This window comes from Esox lucius, chromosome 16, assembly GCF_011004845.1.
Source record: "Esox lucius isolate fEsoLuc1 chromosome 16, fEsoLuc1.pri, whole genome shotgun sequence".
Lineage (NCBI taxonomy): Eukaryota > Metazoa > Chordata > Actinopteri > Esociformes > Esocidae > Esox > Esox lucius.
The window spans coordinates 25,149,566-25,173,183 of record NC_047584.1 but is presented as its reverse complement, the minus strand read 5'-3'; the positions used below and the strand labels follow the sequence as shown (position 1 = coordinate 25,173,183).

At 42.4% G+C, this 23,618-nt stretch overlaps 1 protein-coding gene across 1 annotated transcript; it reads left to right on the top strand.

Moving 5' to 3' along the window:
- The first annotated feature begins 414 nt into the window (after positions 1-414).
- Positions 415-23,216, top strand: cryl1 (crystallin, lambda 1). The gene is made up of 8 exons (XM_010880235.4): positions 415-522; positions 1,215-1,322; positions 6,061-6,187; positions 10,586-10,747; positions 13,810-14,004; positions 19,119-19,227; positions 21,508-21,614; positions 22,185-23,216. Exons 1-8 carry the CDS (start codon positions 482-484, stop codon positions 22,281-22,283), a joined length of 948 nt encoding a protein of 315 aa, XP_010878537.1. The 5' UTR covers positions 415-481; the 3' UTR covers positions 22,284-23,216.
- Positions 23,217-23,618: the final 402 nt, after the last annotated feature.

Here is a 23,618-nt window from a genome sequence, read left to right as displayed (position 1 = left end):
TGTTACTATTGTTACACATGCAGGTGGTGGGCTTAAAATGTCATGGACTCAACTGTAATAATCTTCACTTGGAACTGCCAGAATAGGACTGTCGATTCCCACTCCTCTCTAGGTTTCCTTCCAGGTTCTGATCCTACTAGGGAGTTTTTTTACAACTGTTAATGTAAAGGGGGCATTATAAATAAATGTAATTGACTGATAATATCTTAAAATAAAAGCTGACAATGTTTACTTTTACTTCATAGTTAATTGTTTTTAAGGGTAATCTAAAATTTGCACGGATCCATTGTCCGTTAAATACAACTGAAGAAGTGCTGCCTGCTATTTATGTATTTGTCCTGTAATGTAGAATTATACATTACCCCAACGGGTGTGTATACACCGGCATACACCTCCAGTAGATGGCAGTGCATGCACTTTGTCAGTGGTCAACAGAAATCTAAACAAGGCAGAAGAAGACCACTGAGCAAACCTGTGTGAAATGAGCTCCTCTGAAGGGAAGATTATATCCGTAATTGGAAGGTGAGCGAAAACATTATGCACATTTTACCCGCTTGTCTCACAAATCATTTGAAAGCACTTTATATTTTAACACCCTTGTCCAGGATGATGAATCAGACCACAAAATATGTTTTGTTACGTTAGCTAGGCTTGGTGGCAGGATCTAATGACAGCACATTGCGCGTGAACTTCGAGCTAGAGTGGTCAGCTGACCATTAACTAGTTAAACTTCTAACTTAACACATTGGTGTGGTTATTTCACCCTGTGTTTTATGACGATAACTTTGTCTTTATTTCATATGAACTTGTCCCCGAGTCGCCTTCCCCGTCCTATTAATAAGAAATAATATGGTTCAATTTGCCTGACCATTCAAACAAATCTTCTGCTGACTTTGGGTAGCAAGGCAAAAATCCCGTGACAGTTTTGCTAGAAAACAGAAATGCTGATTCAACCGTTGGGACCTTGAACCAGACGAGATCTAACTATAGCTGGTTCATATGCCTATCATTTATATGTACATCACATGATGTAGTGTTGTATTATATTATCTGAATGAAAATGTATTTTTTCCAGAAAAAAAACGTAGAATCTGATAAAGCAATCGTTCAGTATCGCCCCCTCTAAAGAGAATGTAGCCATTCTGGGGCAAACCAACTTTCCGGTGGGAGCAGTAAAGATTGACTGACTGATAACTCTTGCTTGTGTGTTTCAGTGGGCTGATTGGGCGCTCCTGGGCCATGGTGTTTATGAGTGGAGGCTACAGAGTGAAAGTCTATGACAACAAACCTGGCCAGGCTGCCAGGGCCATCCAGGATGTCAGGTCAGTCCTAGAAAACGAGTCGAAAACATGAACAAATCATACATAACATGCATAATGTAAAATACCCCTCAGTCCTCTTTGCACTCACACATCGGGAATGAAACGTTTGACTCTAAAGTCAAAATGACACACACTTTCTTTTTATTAATGTATTAACATTATCACAAATCTCTGTAAAAACAGTTGTTGAAAAGGAACAAAACGTTTCGCAAACTGCAGATTGCTATTTTTCAACAGCTACACCTAGCATCAACAGGCCTCAGTACTTGTCTCACTCTGTACACCGGCAGTATCAGGGGCTTATAACTGACAGACATACAGGGCTCATGGCCTGAGCCTGGCCTACCAAGACAGAAATTACTTCCTGCAGGTGGACAGGCTCCAGAACCAAAACATAGTTCTGGGCCCAAACGGCTCTACTCAGGTAGCATACGCTCATGACATAAGCCCTGGCAAAATGTGTTGAATAGCTTGAATCTTTTCTCAGAAGTTTTTTTGTCATTATTACACATTAACAACAGCGTTATTGGTAATCAAATGCTTGGTTTCCAAAAGACTTCCTCAACACTGCAGGCATAAGTAATGCAATATAATAAAAACAAGAATAAAGCTAATATATTAGAAGATATGTAAACAAGCAGTAAAATACCTAAGTGGTAATAGTGTCAACCTTAAACTAGCTGCAAGGAGCTTCATGGCAAAATGTGTTGAATAGCACCTCTGTGGTCATCGAAGAGCTTGCAAGCTGTTTGTCTAGCTCAGGAACCTGATTTCCCATGACTCTTATGAAAATGTATTTATACACTGTACTGTGAGTATATATTTACTTCAGTAGAAAGGGCTCGTCTTGAGCACAGGTGTCAAACTCCTTTGATGGAGGCCCAGCTGGCAGGAGTAATTGCTCCTACCTGGTACCGGACTGAAAATTATGGTCAGTAATAAGTTAAAAATCCGGCTGCCGAATCCGGCCCACGAAGCAATTCCATCCAGCCTGCGGTAGGTAATAAAATAGTTTTCAGTGGAGGTAAAACATAACTCATTCTTATACATCTGAATTTCAAATATTTTGACATTATAATCGACGTACTGTATACGTTTTTTATTATTGCCCTTTTCTGGCCTGCAAATCATTCCTGATTAACAAATGACAAAACAAATGTGGCCCTCCATTTAATTTCAAAATCCTGATGTGGCCCCTGAGCTGAAAATGTTGCCCTCTCCTGAATTAGACCATTTGTGGAATAAGTTTGACACCCCTGATCTAGAGGCTGATAATATTCTGGGGTCCTTGACATTGTTCTGTAAAAGTACTTATCTCGAAATTCTAATACTATGGTATATGTGAAACATCTGGTTGTTGCAAAAAAGCTGTTTTGGAAAGCCTGCTCATACTATTCAGATTTGCTCTCTTGGGAGGATCACTCAAAACATTAGTCACAGTAAATGAACCTTTTTTGACTTTAGGGGGCGTTGTTTGTGCATTTTTAAGCATGTGTACTCTCTTTCATATTACTTGTTAAACAAGCTTTCACGTTCCCAAGGGGAACTACTGTTCACAGTATGCATGCTCAGAATGTTAATGTGATCAATGTAGATCATACAAATTTGATGCCAAGTGGGGCTGACAGCCGGTAGCCCCACTACAGCGTCATTTTGTATTTCAGACCTGATTGGCTGTCTGTCTGGCACCAACATTAGTTGGCAAGAAGAGCGAGGGTAGATTGTCTTAGCTAGCTTGTTAGCTTCACAAACACAGGATAACTTGAGAAAATTGATAAAGTTGATTTCATACTTGAGCACTGGTTTGAAACCCTTTTTCTGGATGAGAAATTTGAAGTAAAGCGACTTGGTGCCCATCAGCCACAGGTTTTTGTCATCACTCAAACTGCTGGTGTAAGTAACCGCAGGTTTAACGTGGCGTGGTTTTTGAAGAAAAAGTGGCTAACGGTTAGCATACAACTGTTTTCAATGTCTGCTATTTGGTGGAGATGGTACTTGGTTGAGGACGGGTTACAAAGATGTGAAACATCTTTCTGAGAGGATTGCAAAACATGAGAGCAGCGGGAGTTATCTGGACAATGCTGGGAAATTGGTTGTACTTGGAAGGGTAAATGTCGCAGCCCAAGTTGACAGTGCATACAGGCGCTCCATTGAGCAGCATAACAAACAGGTGGAGGAAAACAGGTACGTTCTCAGTCGGATCATAACATGTATTAAACTGTGTGGAAAATGTGAAACCGCACTGCGGGGGCACAACGAGTCAGTGGACTCCCTGAATCCTGGAATATTCAGATGCATTTTCGAGACTATGTGTGAGGGCGATTCGAGACTTCAGAGGCACTATGACGCTCAGCCCATCTTCAAAGGGACATCTAGCACTGTTCAAAACAGACTGTATGTATGAAGTGTACAGGGAGGAGATAGTCAAGCAAGTGGACGAGACAGCATTTGTTGCCTTAACAGGCATATGAGACAACTGATGTCTCCTGTAAATCACAAATGGTGGTTGTGTTGCAATACATGTTGCCTGACAACACAGTGACAGAGAAGTTTTTGGAGTTTGTGGAAGTCAAATATAAAACTGGACTCTGCCTCTCTAATAGCATCAAGGGTGTGCTGGAACCACTGAAGCTGGGATAAAAGCTGATCGCTCAGACTTATGATGGTGCGGCTGTAATGAGTGGATACGTCCGAGGGGTACAGACGCTAATGAAAGAGACATGCCCAGTTTGTTCACTGCTATGCTCACCAGCTGAACCTCACCTTGCAGCAACTTTGTTCAACAAGAATGAGCATCCTGAAGGTGTTTTTTGCCACCTTTTTCTCTGGCGCTCCAAAACGTGTTGCGGCACTTGCTGAGGCAACACAGAGACTCATTCCAAGGCCCCCCGCTTTCAAAGTAGATCTGTCAATGCAGTTTGGGAAAACCGCGCTGCGCTGCTCCTGTGTATGGAGGACATACGCATACAACCAGGATGGGATGAGGCCACCATAAGTGAGGCATACGGCCTGTCAAAAAAACTCTGGGACCGAGCCTTTCTGCAGCTGCTGGGAAAAAAAAATCTTCCTAATGCCAGAAGTTTATGTTTTATACAACACTCTGCAAAAACGGAGCATCGATGCATCTGGGATTAGCAGTGCGCTCACCCGTTTCAAGGCGAATGTCTAGAATATGCTGAAGCAAACTGATGAATGGGCTGCCACCATTCATGATGGAACAGACGAGCCAGGCCACGAGTAACCAACACAGCGCCGGTCAAAGGAGGCATGCGACACAGTCATCTCCCAGGTGGAGCAGAGGTTTTCAAAAAGTGACCACCTGATTGCTGCCAAGCTGGTTGACAGTTCGCTCTTCCCACAATTTGTCCTGTCATTCCCTACATCTGAGCTTGACTGTGCGGTGAAACTATGGCCTCTAGGAAATGAGGAAAAGTTGAAGTCTGAGCTGACCACTCTGTACCACCACACAGAGTTTCACACTGGTAAGACGGCCCTGTCTCTGTTAAGATCCATCCATGAGAACAACCTATAGGAGACCGTCACTCTGCTGAAAATTATCATAACAACACCTATGACCACATCCGAGTCAGAGGGGAACTTCTCCACCTTGAAGAGGGTAAAAACCTTCCCTTGCAATACCATGGGACAGCCGCGACTCAACGCATTGGCCATGTTGTCCATCGAAAGCCAGCTGATTCAGCAGCTACATGACTTAATTCCCAAAGTCATCAAAGTTTGCCCAGAGGAGGAACTGCTGTGCCACCTTTCTCTTCAAGTGAGCCCTCAGCCTTGGTGAGTGATAGCATATTTTATCATCCTGCCTTTGTGGTGCTGGTCCGTGCATTGGTCATATTTTTGTGCTGGATGGATTGATATAGATGGTGACGAGTGTCAGTGTGTCCATGCTTATCTATTAAGGTTGTTGTCATAGAATGGATCTGTATCCCTAAAAAGTTGTATTTCCACTTCGTTGTGGCCTTCAGTGGTGTTGAGCTCATTTCTGTTCCCGTATGGGCCTGTAGGCACATTGGTTCTGAGCTTGGTTGCATTCCTAATTTAGGTTTGTAAATTTGACAGTGGTAATTGTACATGTGTGTGAGAGAGGAGAGAAATTACACAAGAATGTCTCGTCCTCTCCAGTATGTGTACTACAAACCTGGTAGAAGCAAGCCGCTCTGTCGTTTAGTGTTTTGTCGAGCCACACTGTTTGTTAGCAAGAGGGAGTTTTGTAGCTTTACTGGTATGTATCCTATATTTTGAAATGGTTTGTGCCCCACCAATTTTTTACATATAAAAACGCCACTGCACATTTAAAAAATATCCACACATTCCATCTGTCATAACACAGGTCTCATCATAGAGCTCCCGGAAAAATTACCTTTTAATGTAATCTCCTCTGTTACGTAATTTTCCAGTTTGAAAAACAGACTTTTGTTTGAATTGTCAAGTGCTTTGATGACTTTGTTTTCTTTGTTAAACAGAAAGCCAAACTGGCAGCACTCAGTTCATAATTGGTTTCATATTCTTTATAACTGTTTGTCATTGTGTTTATTAAATAAAGGCACATTTTTTTTAATCAGGTGGAGCCATGTTCACCCCAATCATCATGTTGTACTTCTCATCCTTCCTGGTTTTACATATTCCACAGGTCAATGAGTTTCTGTATAATAATGGGTCACTGAAAGCCCTTGGTTGTCTGTGTGGCTGCATGACATCTTTTCGATGTGTGGTGTGCCAGGAAACAACTTGAGGAGCTGCAGGAAGCCCACATGCTGAGGGGGGATCTAAGCGCCTCAGAACAGCTAGCCCTACTGAGCAGCCACGATGACCTCCCCCAGGCACTAGAGGGAGCCTTCTTTGTTCAGGTACAGTTGGATGACTGGTATAAGTAATAGGGGTTATCTGGTTGCATTCACACTGACGTTGTTACACAAAAATGTCACTGCATAAATAAACTCAAACGTTAGTGTTAGCTATCTTTTACTGCAACAAGGCATTAGGGAGGGACATCGTATCACATGTGGCTGATTTATCATGTTTGCCCTATTAAACGGGTACGGAAAAATCGCTGTCCAAAGTGTTTTTCTGCTAGCCTACATCAAAACATTAGTTCAGGCATTTTCGGTTACGTTAGTCACTCTATTGTCATCAGAGAAAAAGATAATTATGAGGGTAATGTTTGTTGCAACTTCAGATTAGATTATTGCGATGTTTATAGCAACGTCAACATTCTTACCTCTCGGCCATGCATCCCTGGGTTTCTCCCCCTGGGTTTCTCTCACAAATATGACATACAGTTGATTGGTTATTTGTGATGTGTAACCAGTCAGATAATTCTGCGTGCGGGACATTGAGACATACAAGCAGAACCCTTTCAGAGAGATGCGGCTGCCGAAGAAGAATATTATTTTATCGCCCGTTATATCAGACAAATGAACGATTCTGATTATTGTAAAAAGTATGAATATTGGATCTAATTAACGGCCAGGCTGGTAATCAGTCGACCCCCAGTATCTGTCGTCTTTTGACCTCAGAATCTGTCAGAACAGTGTCGCGTGTTCCTTCTGAAGGTGGCGTGCAACTGACCTTTTCACCCATTCACAATTTTTTTTTAAATCTCTTACTCAAACCTTGCATCAAGTGTTGTTCATCTAAATAAAATTGTTGCTGTGTAAAAATGCTCCAAACATTGCTGAGCAGGAACCTGCAAAGAAAAATTTAAGTGGTTTGCCTTACTATGGGCTGATTTCGCAGACACGGATTAAGCATAGTCTAGGACTAAATCATTTAGTTCAATAGAAAACTCCATTGAGCTTGTTTTTTTTGTCCTAGACTAGGCTTAAGCTGTGTCTGCGAAACCAGCCCTATATGTTAAACTTGGAAACCCGTCTCAGTGTTTCACTTACGATCATTTGACTATATAGTGCCAATTTGCCCATTTTTAAATTAGACAGGTTGTCTACGTGTGCTTTAAGGTGACAGAATAAGGCTGGGGTATTAAATAGGCCACATTGATTTCACAGTGATTAACCATAACATCACTTATCAGAGGGGTGTTGCAGAAAGCTGGATAAGTAATTTAGCAATCTCTGTAAAATCCGGACTTGAGGAAACTTAGTTTTCGGCTCCAGAAAGATCTGGAAGTGTAGCCTGATCATAAACCATAGCCACAAAATGTTGAACCAAACCTGCTACCCACTAGGTTAACTTGATCTTATCATTCAGAATAATAATATTTTCCACATAGTCAATCTGGCGATCCTACTCAACCCATAAATTGTCCAATGCAACCCAAAGTGGTTTCGCTTTAACTGTACAATCTCTGTGTATTTCTTAATGATTGTTCCCAAGTAATAATTTAAGTAAAAACATGGCTGCCGCCAAAACCAGATTGGAAGCTTGGCAGAATATAGCTGAGAAATTTGTAAGTGGCATGATCAAAAGGGCCTACAAAACATGGGTGCCTTAGTTAGCCTGGAACGACACTCCAACTGACATACTATTAAAAACATTGCTGTTCCTCTTTGAGAGGATGGTACGCTCACGGGGGCATAGGAGAGATTTTGGCATGGTATTAACACAGGCTTAATCATTACAGTTTATTGAATAGACCTTTTGGGTGACTACGGTACTTTTGTCTTGTATGGAGGACAATAGAGCAAGTTTTGTAATGTTACAGGGAAATGCTGCTGGGAAATATTTAGAGTATTCGTTTCCTCCCTGACTGGTCCATCTTTGAAGCTCATTAGGAACAAATTTGCTATATTGTCTTTTCCTCACCTCGACTTACAGGCCTGCCATGTTATTAGGTCAAATGGGTCCCTTCGGAGTTGGATTGTGTTTTTTGTCGTTCTCTGTGTTAGGGACATTAAATTCTGTTTGTTAATGTGTCAGGTATCCTACTCACCCAGCCAGTTGCTATTTCTGTTTCGGTGTTTCCTCTACATTGTAATTAAAAAAACATCCTCCCTGTACACCAGTCTCTCTTCCTTGTCAACTTTATTTTCTTAACATCATTTGACATTACCTTATAAACGTCATTGCCTAATAATAACCAAAGTTCTCTCCCTCAATTAACCATTCTCTAAAACTGTTCATGAATCGCCTCCCAGACTCATTTTTAACTTTACAAACTAGTATTATGTACAATATATTCACTGCAGCACAGAATAGTTTTTCTGCATTAAGTATCTCTACATTAATTTACTTGGCTCTAGCCATTTCTCAATGTGCTCCTCCTTATAATATTATTTACTTTATGTAAAGTATTATTTAAATAGTAATTTCATTTATTTATATATAAATATGACATTTAGTGTGTATAGTGTACATTTTCAAATGAATAATTACTAGGGAAAAATATAAACAAAATTACTATTTAAATTACACTTTAAATAATGCTTTTTGTATATAATGTTTAACCACATGCTTTTATTTTGAAGGCAAAATACGAAACCCGGGAATCTTATTGTCTCTGCCAAGTCACAAATGTTGCCTATATGACGCTAATCTGAGGTAGCCAATTGTAGCTATCGAGTTGTGACAGTTAGCTAGCTAGCTTGTTTCTTACCGTTGGTTGACTCTTAGACCAGTGGTTCCCAAACTTTTTCAGTTACTGTACCACCAACAGAATTTTGCTCTGCCCGGAGTACCCACTCATGTTCATTTTACTAGTAAGCCTGTGGTGTCATTAATTTTCTCAAGTACCCCCTGTGGAGTGGCCAAGTACCCCCTGGGGTTCTAGTAACCCTGGTTGGGAACCACTGTCTTAGACGATGGCTACCTGCTTTATATCAATGTGACAGCCACTTACTGACTTTTCCACAAAGATGTGCCCATGCACAGACACAGCCATTTATGTTTCTCTGAGCTCACTTGCTAACATGATTTTCTGAATGTTGGGTGCAGGATGTTGTTGCTCTGCTCTGATGCTCATGCAATAGTGAACTGCGCGCAATGGTAAACTTGGGGGGGGGGGGGGATCAGATATCATAAACAATTTCTGTTTTTCTGTGGCGGCGTGTCACAATTTAGCAGCAGCGGAGCACCACTCTGATTACAATAAGAGAGAAACACTGCAATGTGTCTTTGGAAAAGTAATTTTACCATTTAAATTAGGTATTCACCCCTAGAAACACAATATATTAAGCCAGATAAAAAAATTAAATAAAAGTATGGTGAAAATAAATGTTCTATCAATGAACAAAATGTTTTTTCTACTCTGATTTTATTTCAAAATCTGTGAAGTCAGACAATTGTGTGGTAACATGTCATAGAAATATACTCTGGTTACTGGACAATGGGGAAACACTATCATATTTAATAATACTTTCCAGTTACTGGTATGGTGCATGTGTAAAACACATCAATACATCTGAATTGTCATGTCAAAGTATATTATTTTGTGTAAGTTTCCTCATAGTACACAGTGCACCATCGGATTAATATACTTCTTTCGACTAAAAACAGCAGTTTGCTCATTTTCCTCACCATGTCCAATATACCTGGAAAAATGGGTTACCTTGGCAGGCCTTTTGGGCAAGTTTTATGTGGTATTGGTGCTTTCAATTTTAGATGAACCTGGCAATCCTACTTTCAGATTGATGCTATAGTACCCGATAAACACAAATGTTAGCTAGAAATGCGTTTTTTACCAAGTAGAACATGATAGGTTTTTAACTCAGAAATTGGCAGTGCAGTTTGTTTAAGTAAGTTTAAAACAGAGTCTCTACCTCACATCCTGGCCTTGACTTTGGTGTTATTTGAAGAGTAGATTTCAGGTCTGTCTCTCTGACCATGTGTGACTTGTGTTTTGCCATAGAGGAATTTTTTAAAGATAGCACTGGTTGGCACAGGGGACTGGTGAATCATTGGTAGGGGATGACTACATGTTTAGGTTAGGGTTGAATTGTTTTTCTCAGTATGGTTTCTGTGGTGATACCTAATAAGCAGTAATGTCCGCTTTACTTATCACAATCTTGGTACCATAGGAAGTAATTCTTGAGAGGCTATTGGTTAACCACCATTCTTGAGTGAAAATTCCCCTTTCTGATAAGAGGAAATGTATCTCAAGGATACTTTCCCAATTCTTCCTTTTAGTATTAAGAATAGTGACATGCAGAAGGAAGAGGAAATGTCTTTCAACTATGTGCTCAAAATATGTCTGAAATCTCAAATCATGTGTCCCCTAACTTAATGACTAACAGGAACATAAAAAAAAAACTGTTCACACTAAACAAACGTGTGTGTTTTTGTACTTGCAGGAGTGTGTGTTTGAGGAGGTCGAGGCCAAGCAGGGTGTCTTCCAGGCGGTGGAGAGTCTGGTGGGAGAGGACGTGATCCTCAGTAGCTCCACCTCCTGTCTGTTACCTAGCAACGTGTTCGCCCGGGTCCAGAACCGGAAGCGCTGTATCATATCTCACCCGGTCAGTTAAGCTCAAGTCCAAATCTGGCATGCTACTGTAGTCCCTAGGACACTGCCTTTGGATAAACCCTTCACACCATAGAGAAAAGATGCCATTTGGAATGTACAAAAACTCTCTGTCTTCCTTGCAGAGTCAGTACCTTTGGTGGTTGTATGTGGGAATGAGGCATCCATTACTAAAGTGACAGTTCGTGACCTTCAGGTTCGAACCCCATAGTTTGCCACACTGCATTTTATTGCGGTCTAGATTCTAGACTCATGAAGACTAGCTAAACCCAGAAATGTCACCCTTACTTTCACCTTGATGCAGTAACTAATAATACATACAAACACTCAAAACACAGTTCATTTGTGGCCAGAGACCTTTACCTGGAATTGGTCCGTTCTGAATTAAGTTTGGAATTTCATGGGCCACACCCCACAGGAAACATCATCCTTAATTTAACTGGAAACAGGTCAAGTCGATTCTATGACATTTAAATAGCCTATTGATTCTGCGTTTATTTAGTTTTGACCGTGTGTTGTAACTTAAACGATTGACAGGATCTGATCTTAAAGTTAGCTCGAGGCTAGTATGAACATGTTGGGCCAGTGAATTTGGATGTCACCGGGCCGACCAGGTACTTTTTCTTTCAGTTTGACAATCCCGCTTTGTCACGAATGATGAGTGGCACTTATCAAGCACTCAAACATTAGACTATGGAACAGAGCTTGAAGACAGTACACTGAGTTTATTTGAGGGAAAGTGATTTACAGAATTCAACTTTTAACAGTTTAACATAGTAATCAGATTGCTGGCAATATGGTGTCTACAGTTGATAGTTATAGTATAAAGTAATAATCACACTGCGTTTTATGAGGTGATATCGTAAACAAATGTAGCCTATGAATAGCTGAATATACACTCACCTAAAGGATTATTAGGAACACCTGTTCAATTTCATATTAATGCAATTATCTAATCAACCAATCACATGGCAGTTGCTTCAATGCATTTAGGGGTGTGGTCAAGGTCAAGACAATATCCTGAACTCCAAACTGAATGTCAGAATGGGAAAGAAAGGTGATTTAAGCAATTTTGAGCGTGGCATGGTTGTTGGTGCCAGACGCGCCGGTCTGAGTATTTCACAATCTGCTCAGTTACTGGGATTTTCACGCTCAACCATTTCTAGGGTTTACAAAGAATGGTGTGAAAAGGGAAAAACATCCAGTATGCGGCAGTCCTGTGGGCGAAAATGCCTTGTTGATGCTAGAGGTCAGAGGAGAATGGGCCGACTGATTCAAGCTAATAGAAGAGCAACTTTGACTTAAATAACCACTCGTTACAACCGAGTTATGCCGCAAAGCATTTGTGAAGCCACAACACGCACAACCTTGAGGCAGATGGGCTACAACAGCAGAAGACCCCACCGGGTACCACTCATCTCCACTACAAATTGGAAAAAGAGGCTACATTTGCACGGGCTCACCAAAATTGGACTGTTGAAGACTGGAAGAATGTTGCCTGGTCTGATGAGTCTCGATTTCTGTTGAGACATTCATATGGTAGAGTCAGAATTTGGCGTGAACAGAATGAGAACATGGATCCATCATGCCTTGTTACCACTGTGCAGGCTGGTGGTGGTGGTGTAATGGTGTAGGGGATGTTTTCTTGGCACACTTTAGGCCCCTTAGTGCCAATTGGGCATAGTTTAAATGCCATGGCCTACCTGAGCATTGTTTCTGACCATGTCCATCCCTTTATGACCACCATGTACCCATCCTCTGATGGCTACTTCCAGTAGGATAATGCACCATGTCACAAAGCTCGAATAATTTCTAAATGGTTTCTTGAACATGACAATGAGTTCACTGTACTGAAATGGCCCCCACAGTCACCAGATCTCAACCCAATAGAGCATCTTTGTGATGTGGTGGAACGGGAGCTTCGTGCCCTGGATGTGCATCCCACAAATCTCTATCAACTGCAAGATGCTATCCTATCAAAATGGGCCAACATTTCTAAAGAATGCTTTCAGCACCTTGTTGAATCAATGCCACGTAGAATTAAGGCAGTTCTGAAGGCGAAAGGGGGTCAAACACAGTATTAGTATGGTGTTCCTAATAATCCTTTAGGTGAGTGTATGTGCATATAGCATACCAATTTATGGGTTCTACAGGAACCTAATGCATATAGAATACATGTTCAGGCCAATAAAAAGTCTGTTTGGGTTAGTAATCTTGGCATTATCAGAACAGTGAGAAATTAGTGAGAGGAATCAAACAGGAAAACAACTTCTTTAAATTGCACAAATGCCTTGCATCAAACTAGGAGGTAACATGTTGGTGTGAGAGTTACATAGACATGATGCTTTATGTCTATGTAACTCTATCTAAAGTAACAAATTAATGACAGCAGAAAACTGCCTGTAGCACCTAGGTCTATAGTGATACTGGAAGAAATTATACTTGTAAGTGTAAAGAGAGAAGACGGCAGGTCGTCTCTCTTTCTTGGTTTGCGTGATCTGATCCCAGCTTTGCCAGTTTGGCTGACATCAACTTTTAGTCTGTTATTATTATTATTATTATTATTAAGTAGACCGCCAACATTTTCATGTTGTCAGAAAGTGGCCCATTGAAATTGTATTCCAGATTTGTGGTTAGTTGCATTTAAATTCCAATTATTTTTAATAAAAAATAATTGTAATTTCTGTGTACTTCTGATCTCAAACCCAGGGAGTATTCGGTACAGACTGGCCCTGGGGTCTGTATGTATGTGCATGTGTGGTAAATGTTAAATCCCCACCATGGTTTTACCTCAGTGCCAGTCTGGTCCAACAGCTCTGCACGTTTTGTAGAGTAGCCCTGCTCTTCAGTATCACCTGTTTATACTGGCTTCCAGAGTAGTATGGTCCAAAACAGAGGAGTAAGAACACACTGTGTAGGTGTAGCATAGCATTTCAGCGGTTCCTCCCAAGTCCCCTCTCACTCGTCTGCGCTGACGTGACAGAGATATACGTCCAAGTATTGTATTCAGCCATTTTGTAAAAAAAAATTAAACGAATGATTATCTCTTCCGTATAGGTGAACCCACCCTACTACGTGCGGCTGGTGGAGCTGGTGCCACACCCTGAGATGTTGCCGGGGGTGATGGACATCACCTTCGCCCTGATGACCTCGGTGGGCCAGGCCCCAGTCAGGCTGAAGAAGGAGATTGACGGCTTTGCCCTGAACCGTTTGCAGTACGCCATCATCGCTGAGTCCTGGAGGCTCGTCCAGGTGGGAGGCAGGCTGATCCTGGGCAACCCTCCTCTCATCTCCCTGCATTGGTCTGTTCAATATTTGGAAACCAAGTGGTTATGTATCGTGAGCTTTGGCTGAGGTGGGCATTGGTGGTTCTTGTGGACGAGGGTCCGTTAGTCGGGTTCGGATCGGGTTTGGTTCTGATAAACGTGTCTAAGCAGGACTGTAGATGGTCTCTGTCCAGTCCAAACTTATGGCGGTGGTACGGTGGGGACTTGGGGATTGACCTTCTCGGTTGAAAAGCTCTCAGACCACTACACGGATGGAGGAGGAGTTGATGGGATGAGTCTTAACAGGAGACTCACACAGCCTCATTGATTTCGTCCCAAGATTTGCTGTGTTTGAGTAACACATGAAGCCCAATTCAGTGTAACTCCCCCACCACCACTACCACATCAGATCTTTTCACATCAGACTTCTTCAGTGCTGATCTGATGGATTGGTGAGAAAAAAAGAGATCAGAATTGCGTGCCTGTTTAAATTACAGTCTTAGTTCCTACCTTGTTTAAAGAATTGTCAGGGTTATAGGTCAGAGGTTAAGCGATGTTTATGATCCGCTTCATTTTACCTTTAGAAAACACGTGAATCAAGCTTTCAACAAACAGATGTAATATCGATGCACAAAACAATGTTAATGAGCTAAGAAGGATCATTTCCCGATGGGCTGACGATATCTACTGCTTGAATATCACGGTTGGCATTTACAATACTTACAATACTTCCATAAACCACCTGCAGAAATGTTACGGCAACATTTCATGCATTTACATTAGGAGCCCTCCACTTATCTACACACCTTACTCCAAAGGTTTAAGGATCATCTTTTTTCTTTGAGAAGCAGACTCAGATCTGTAATTACTGCCTTTCACCTAACATTGCCTAAGGGCGTGGAGATGTATCCAGTTATGCAATCCTACAAACGTTGGCAGTTGAGGACCATGGGCAAATGTGAAATGCTAGGACTATGTAACCTATGAAAGGAATTAGCAATGTAAGTCTTAAATGGTAGCTGACTACAATGTTCTGGGGTTTAAGGGATTAAACCCCCACTGTATGTATGAGAAACAACCATGCCCCTTTGATCTTCGGTCCACAATCCCACCCCTGTTGAACAGGTAGGTAGTATCACCCTCGTCCTGATACATCCAACTCCATCAGAAATGAATTGGCTCAGCCTCACGGGAGCAGGGAGGAGATGTATGAGACCTCATTCATCCCCTCTGGACTAATACCCACGGCCAGGGCTTTCATCAGTCGCAGGGCTCTAATAGCTCCGACAAAAGATTGATCGCAGTCCCTCCGTCAGTGCGTGACGAGAACGGAGCATGTACCGTCCCCTGGTTACCCAATGTCTTCTTTAGGGGTGGGTGAACTTCACAATGGGCTCCCTGCATTCAGCTGCCTGACACGGTACATGTTGTCCCGGTGGTTTAGTTACAGTGCACCGGCTGTATCAGGCCCTCCGTGGACCGGTCTGAACTGGTCTCACCGCCCAACCCAGTCCGCCATTGATAGGCAGTCCTGCCAGTAACTACCCAGGAAAAGAGAAACAGTTACAACAGAGGGTGCTTTGTCACAACAGCGCGCCGGGAGTCGTCTGAAACTGACATGCTCAGAAAAAAAAAATACAGGTGTACATAACCTGTTGCACTCCTGTGGAGTGTGTAATCTCGGACAGGGGTGTGTGGGTGACAGTAAGGGGAGAATTGTTATCAGAGTGACCAGTACCTAACAACCCAAGGTTTTTACCCTTGCTTGGCTTACCACATTCACATGTTAGGTCAGGGATTATGAATCTATCAGCATGTGACCGGTACTATGTTTTGGTAAGGATGTGGTTGAGCCTAGTTGCTGAGATTGAAGATGAAGCCTTAAAGGGCTGCAGTGTCTGAAGGCTTCAGTCATCGTTGGATCACCTGGTCCAACTAACCGTATTCCTGTTGGCCTCATGTTTCCTACCGGTGTTTAAGGACTGACATCCGGGGAAAGTAGATATGAACCATACAGAAACAATGGGATCTGGATACCCTATCCTGCATTTCATTTTAGTATCTGGCTAGGGTGATTAATTTGACATGCATGAACCACCAAATTCACACCCAGTAGGAGACAGACTATATGCTACAGAAAGAGACACGTAAGCAAAGCAGTCATACTGTGAACCATGCTGGGATGAAAATGTTTTTTTGTTTCACTGAGAAACTGCTTGTAAAGAAACCTAGAAAATAAGGAACTGAGGGTTTCACTTCATGGAAAATTGTAAAGGGCATCTTTGAACATGAAAAATAGACAAACTGGAAATGTCAAGATTAAAAAACCATCAGTCATGCCTTTTCACTACCTCTCATTTGGCAATGTCGTTAATCTTCATGGACCAATTTGAAGGAATGAACTCCTTCACAATAGATTGTTTTCTTAGTTTTTCCTTGTAAAAAATATGCAACAACAGTGTTTACATGCAGTGGAATGTACTTAAACAGCCAGAACAGGCCGACCCACTTGGTTAGCTCTTTCGTCTGTGTGCATTAGCGTGTTACTATTGTGTCTCTACAAGTTATCCTTGGCTCACAGACGGGTGACTTGAGTCTTCAGAGTTAAAGTTCTAAAGCTCTAGTGAACTCATTAATTCTAACCGAACAGTGAGGTCACTCTCCAATGGAAATCCTATACTGAGAAAGACTGGGCTGTAGTTCAGAGAAGGCGTATTCAAGTTGCATCCATTCCCGTATGCATGTCATCTGCGTGCTTATGTTTCCACCTTAACAAGTTCCTGTAGGAACTCAGACCTGTAACATTCCTCTATGTCTTGGCATGTTGAGCACAGCTTTAAAGCTGTGAATTGCAACTCCCTTGGTTCTATACTGACAAAAACCTCACACTGCTGATACCTTTCAAACTCTGTGATCTGGGTAGAAACTATGTGGGGGAGGGGGGGGGGGGGGGGGGGGGCGGTGGCCTACGGGTGGTTTGCTGTCCAAGCCACCAAATCGGTCCAGATGTGCTCTCACCCCTCTACTTTCTCTACACCAACAGCTGTACCTCCAGCAGTGCGTCAGTCAAACTACCGTCTCATCATTGTTGGCGACAAGCCCATGTACTGTGGTGAGGTTCGACTGGCTTGTTGCCTGGTGAAGTCAAAACAACACAGATGGTTGTCAGTAAAGACAGCATCTCGACCCCTGGTGATCAAATCATTTTAAATACTTAGACCTCAATCTTCCAGTCTAACCTGACCCAGGTCTATTAATTATTCCTGTAGTCTATCCTGACCCAGGTGTGTGTGGGCGGGTGTGTGTGGTGGTTTGGGTGTGTGGTGGTTGTGTGGGTGGGTGGGTGTGGTGGTAGGGGTGGGGTTGTGGGCGTGTGTGGTGGGTGTGGGTGTTTGTGGGTGGGGGTGCAGTGTGTAGTCAGTATTAAAGAGTGCAAAAAAACTACCAGATTTGGTAGTAATGTGGTAATGTTTTAGGGGTAAAATCTGTACCGGGTCCTGTCAGTTACAGACTTGAGGCAGTGGCAGTACATGCTATGCCTGTCATGTGGTAATACACAGGATAGCATATGGCTTGGGGGCCTAAGGTCATTGACAGATTTTTAGGTCATTCCTCTGACACCGTGTGGATGGCCAGGAGTTTGGCCGCGTTGGTGAACTTGGCAGTTTGCGCCATCTGAAGCAACTTCGCACCTATGGCAGTGCCATTGATGTAGCCTGTCAAAATACACTCAGTGGTGGAGCTGTAGTCATTTTGAGTATCTGATCACGTCAAATCTGTTCAGCCTCCTAATGGGGAAGATGCCCTGACCTGCTTCCTTCAACTTCAACGGTCATGGCGACACCCGGGAACTTCTAAATCACTTTGGCTCCTTGGCTTTGGATGTGCTCGCCTTTCCATTTCCTTTAGGCTACAACCAGCTCCATTATGTGTCGGTCCTGGGCATAACGAGAAGATTTAGGATGACCTGTTTACAGAATTGCCGAAGGCCTTTCAGGCATGGCCTGGCTTGGCTGCAGCTTGCTGTGCTGTCATGGTCTGCCTTATCTGGCCTTGTTCTTGAGAAAAACACTTTGGCGGGTCCAGTAAGGTGTGAGTGTTGGATACATGAGATTACTGGACTATTCCCACCAGGGTTTGGGCTAGCTGATAATGTTAGGAGTTTATTCATGGCACCAATGGACATTTAGTATTCACAATCATTCAGCCCAGGAAATACTGAGTACATAGGGGGATCTGTCTGAATGAAAGGTCATTCATGTTCCATTGCTATATTGTTAGTGTTTTACCATAAGGCCTAATTACAGTTCAATCCAATGTCATTGTTAGTACTGCTTCATGGCACGGCCTAGCTGCCCCAAATATGCGCACACACACACACACAAATCTTGTGTTTGAGTCAGCGCCAGCATTGGAAAGCAGAGTGGCTGAGAACGCAGCCGGTCAGCCCAGGTGATTAAAGCAGAGGAAAAGACCCTTTTTACGGCCGTCCCCTCCCTGTACGCCGCCTTACGATGCCAAGATAACGGGCCTGTTGTTGGCCCATGGGAAGCGGACAAAGACAACCCTGTCCCCCTCCGCCTACTTTCCATATCTGTGCAGGAGCTTTGATTTCCCCCGGTCGGCCAACAGGTATCTGTTCAGCGGTAATGGGAGTGTGGAGCTGGTGGCTGCGGTTCTTGTCCCTGGTCTGGCAGTGACCCCACAGCCTCAGCTCTCCACTCTACCCTCCCATTATCCCGGGAGACAGAATGGGATGATTAGGGAAACCTTATCCAGTGGGAGCAGCTCTCATGGCTGTCTGGTGGCCTGAAAGATGAAGAGTCTTCTGGTCTGTCGCCACAGACCGACATGGAAAGACATCCAGACAGACACAGACAGACATCCAGACAGACAGACACACATTCAAACCCAGGCCGATAAAGGCCGTCGGTCATTTGTTTGGCCGGTAAAGAGAGTGTCCCCAGCAGATTTGGGGATATTACTGAGGGTGAATAGTCCCTCATCTGTGTTTTACAGGATGGGGTTATGCATTTTGTTTTTTATGTTTTCCCTTTTGTTTTTTATTAATTGTAAGTTTGTTGCTTCCTCCCGTTTCAGGACGGTGTCATCTCAGTCAGGGACATTGACCTTGTGATGTCAGAAGGTTTAGGAATGCGCTACGCTTTTATTGGTCCAATGGAAACCATGCACCTCAATGCACCTGAAGGTGAGTTCCTCCTTTGGCACCGAGCTCAACCAAAAACAGATCGAACGCCGTCCACATCCTGCTAAATTGTCCATTTACGGTCAGTATCGTGTGAAAACAGCACTCATGATAAGGCCATGATAACAGAGGTCGCCCTGCCATACCATGAACATTTGATTGGAGACGTGGGGACAGGGCCTCACAGGTCTCAGTGTGTGGATGTGCAAACAAGACTCTGACAGAGCGAGCAGAGCGTCATATGGATGGAGAATGTAAACGGCTAGTGTGAAAACTGCAGGCTGACCCTGCCGTGACTGCACCACACTGCTCAGAGAGAGAGAGAGGGAACACAGGCCACACAAAGCAGCCTTTTGATCAACCCAGATGAATCAACTCCTTCACACATGTAATCTAAAACCACTATTACCAGGGCGGAATACAATTCACACGTTCTATTTTAGCAGTGTTTCCTCTTAGTTAAGTCCACGGTCGTCTCAAGTATCAAAATAACAGAGGCTTTTGTAAGCCACATTCTCTCCAGGGTAATTGAGTGGAGCATCAAGTCAAATACAGAGCCCTTGTTTTCTAGGATGTGTGCATGTTTTCCGACATTGCATGCAGTACAAAAACAGAAGTGGCAAGTGCTTTCATTTAGCTTTCTTCTGGGAGAAAACATATTGATAAAGTTCTCTATTTTTTTTTTCTTCACTTGGTGCCCTGGTAGATACAGGTCAGTGTCATGGCTGCTTCTGTGCACACTGTAGGTATTCTAGTAGTCTAACCAGTCAACTATAACTGCTCTGTTCTAGCTGAGTGGCTGTCCTTTCCAAACAACACACAGAAGTGCACTTACACTCAGAAAGCTGAGTCATTTTATCAGCAAAACCCTAGACTTAAGGAGCCATGCACCTATTGAGACTGCACGGAAGTAGAAGAGAGAGAATCACTGCAAGGAGGCTGGTCAGGTGAGGTCTCTCCCACCACAACCAAACTCTTAGAGAGAGCTTAGTTGGACGTAGCTGGCAGTGGTCACACCGACGTGTTAGTTTTAGTCTGTCCACGTAATATTCATGTATACATTCCATGTTCAGCTTGGAAATAATCTAGTTAGGGAGAAGCATTTTACACTTAAGTCAATTCACTGAAATAGTTCAAACATACTGCTACTAAAACCCTTCAAGTAAAATGCAAGTAAATAAAAGTCGAAGCGTTCTTCCATTCTTGGTCTGTGTGAATATACTGTTTGTAATCAGATGATGGACACCAACCATGTGGAAATGGAGGTGCCAATAATTATGGACCAGTCCATTTGTATCAGTTCTGCTGCTCTTTTATTCCAAACAAAAATGATCAAATCACAAAGCAGATGTAACTTTTTGCCTTGGTGTTTTTCTACTGTCATTTTAAACTATAGTTGGAAAAAAACTACTGTCAGTTTTTAAAGTACGAAATGTTTTGGTTTCTTGGTGTTTCCACGGTATTGTTACAGCCCTAGTAAATATGAATATATCAACCACACTTTGGTTTAGTTACCTTGGCACGGGTTCAAATTGCTAAAGTTTAAGCCTTTTTTGCACAAATTTCATTCACAAAACAATGTTCAATTTGACCAGTCAAATGTGTTGTCCCTGTCCCGTGTTGTCCTTGTCCATCTGGTCATGCTTCTGACCTGTTCTAAATGTAAATATACTCTGGATTTAGCCCACATGCATTTATTAATTATTCCAATTGGACTCTTAATATTTCACCTGGCACAGCCAGAAGAGGACTGGTCACCCCTCTGAGCCTGGGTCCTCTCTAGGTTTCTTCCTAAATTTTGGCCTTCTAAGGGAGTTTTTCCTAGCCACTGAAATTCAACACTGCTGTTGTTTGCTCCTTGGGGTTTAAGGCCGGGTGTTTTTGTAAAAGCACTTTGTGACAACTGCTGTTGTAAAAAGGGCTTAATGAATACATTTGATTGATTCCTTTAGGCTCTGTAGTAACTCATTTACAGTATATACACATGTTCAAATAAGTCTGATTAACCCAAATTGAAGTTGCTGAATCTATTCATTCAGGCCTCCAGGTTTCAGAAGATGGGGAACCCAATTTGGAATCATAAGAACCACAAAGCCAAAACTTAAAGTTGATGCCTCAAAAAGTGTAAAAATGTGTTATGAGGGTGGAGATAATTAAATAAGGCAAAAAGAAAAACAAGGATTGGATTGCTGTCATACCTTGTACATTGACTGCTTACAGAGAAAGAAATCCACAGTGTTATTTTGTGATTTGGTTAAATCATTTTCATGTCTTCTTGCCCAGGTCTTGAGGACTATCTCAAGCGCTACAGAGAGGGCATGAGGAGAGTTCTGACCACATTTGGACCCGTTCCTGAATTCTCGGGGGAAGCGGCTGAGCGTATCAACAAAGTATGTCTTTGTCTGCGGTTTTGTGCGTATGTTAACTCCTTTTGATTATTGTACTAGATTTGATATTTTCAGAATTTGCTCGGCAAAATGCAAGAAGGTGCAGAAAATTGCGAGGACATTTGTTCATAGATTGCAATCTTTATGAATTAAACTCAATAATTCCAGTTATATCCCTTTGAAAATATACTGCATGTTTAATTCTGAGTTACTCAACCTATCGGTCTGATGTAATTCTCCTCACTCAGAGGAAGGTTGTCATGTGAGCACAGCCTGACCATAAGCTGAAAATGTCTTGCATGCGTAACATATTCTATATTAGACCGATTCAAATGCATTTTGGTTAAATGAAGGTCTTGCAACACCAGGTTGTCTGTTTGATTCTCACTAAGATCCAGGACTAAGAAACATTGCATTTTTCTGGACAAGAGTGTCTGCTGCATGAATGGCTAAAATGTAAACAGCAGTAAATGCATATAATGATATTTTTGTTAGACCAACATCTGAAAGAAATCCATCTAAAACCACTTTACTTGCCTCTTTACCTCCTCCTCCCTCTGATGTGTCCTCCAGGAGATGTGTGAGATGATTCCTCCTGACCATCAGAACCTGTCTGCCAAGAGAGAGAGGAGAGACCAGCTCCTAATGGGTCTGGCCAACCTGAAGAAGTGACCCCAGGGCTGTTAAAACGGGGTGGGCTGGGTTCTGACAGGGGCTGCTGTCACTTAAACGTCCGCCGAGGAGCGTGGTGATGACAATGTTTCTGAGTACTGTACCTTTCGGTCCTCACGCGCAGTCGGTCAACAAATCTGGGATGTTACTGTAGTCCTCACTCAGAATAAAGCAATCTGGGTATTTATTACTGAGGCATCAAAAAAAAAAATCTAACCACCATATTTGTTATGCAATCGACAGTTTGATCATCAGAAAATGGATTTCCTGGTTTAGTCATAACAAAGTGGCTTCTTGAATTATTAATATTAAGTGTGAAAACTGTATGTTGAAAAGTTAAGGAGGCTGTTTGCATCAATCGATGTCAAATTAGTCAAGACTATGGATTTTTCAGGGTTACTGTAGAATATTCACCAATACAAGTACCAAGTCATCAATAGTTTATGCCAAATAAATCATCACTTTGTCAGATATTTATACCCAAAATGACTTGAGAGTTAGCCTTTTGATGATTCGTTTTTTCCTAACTTTCCTAACCCATTACATTTTCACACACAATGCATATGAGCTTGGAACACCTACCATTTGACTTTGCCTTTTAAGGAGGGACTGTTAAGTATTTCTCATCATTTGAATTTAGTAAATCACAATACTGTAAGGTATGGCATCAAATAGAGCAGCATTTCTGACCTTTGGTCATGTGAAAAGTTTTATATAGAGTCTAGCCTGAGCCAGCCACTTCATACAATCAATCAATAAATTTATAAATCAGGATACAAAGAAAAAGGGCACACTCCTTAGGTTTACAAGGATTTACAGTGGAGAAGAACTGATCCTACCCCCCGTCACATTAATATAGCAGTGTAAAAACTTGGGGCTGAGACATGGGGGTCATGTGACGCTGTGGCCCTCTCTGTGGGAAGCCCCCGACAGGGCCCAACAGGCAGGAAGTCAACCCACCCAGACTGTGTGTTTGGGTGTAAGTCGTCTGGGATTGAGATTCGTTTTTGTTATTATTTTTATAAATAACAAATCTAAGATTAATCTTCCACAGGGCCGTGGATTAATATGTGCGGTTTATTGTTGGGAAAACAATGAGCTCTTCTGGGATTTTCAGAGGGTCAAGGCTTCAAGATATAGCAACCTTATCGCAATTTTCCCGAAGCTGGAGCTCAAATTAATATTGAACACTTTTGTGTCTAGACAAAGGACCTTTTCTTCCAGGCACATGTTAACATTATTTAGAAGGACAACGTGTACGAGTACAGATTTACTTACATTGATTGAGGTAATACTGTACATGATTGTAAAAGGTGCTGCATGGTTTTGAAACAC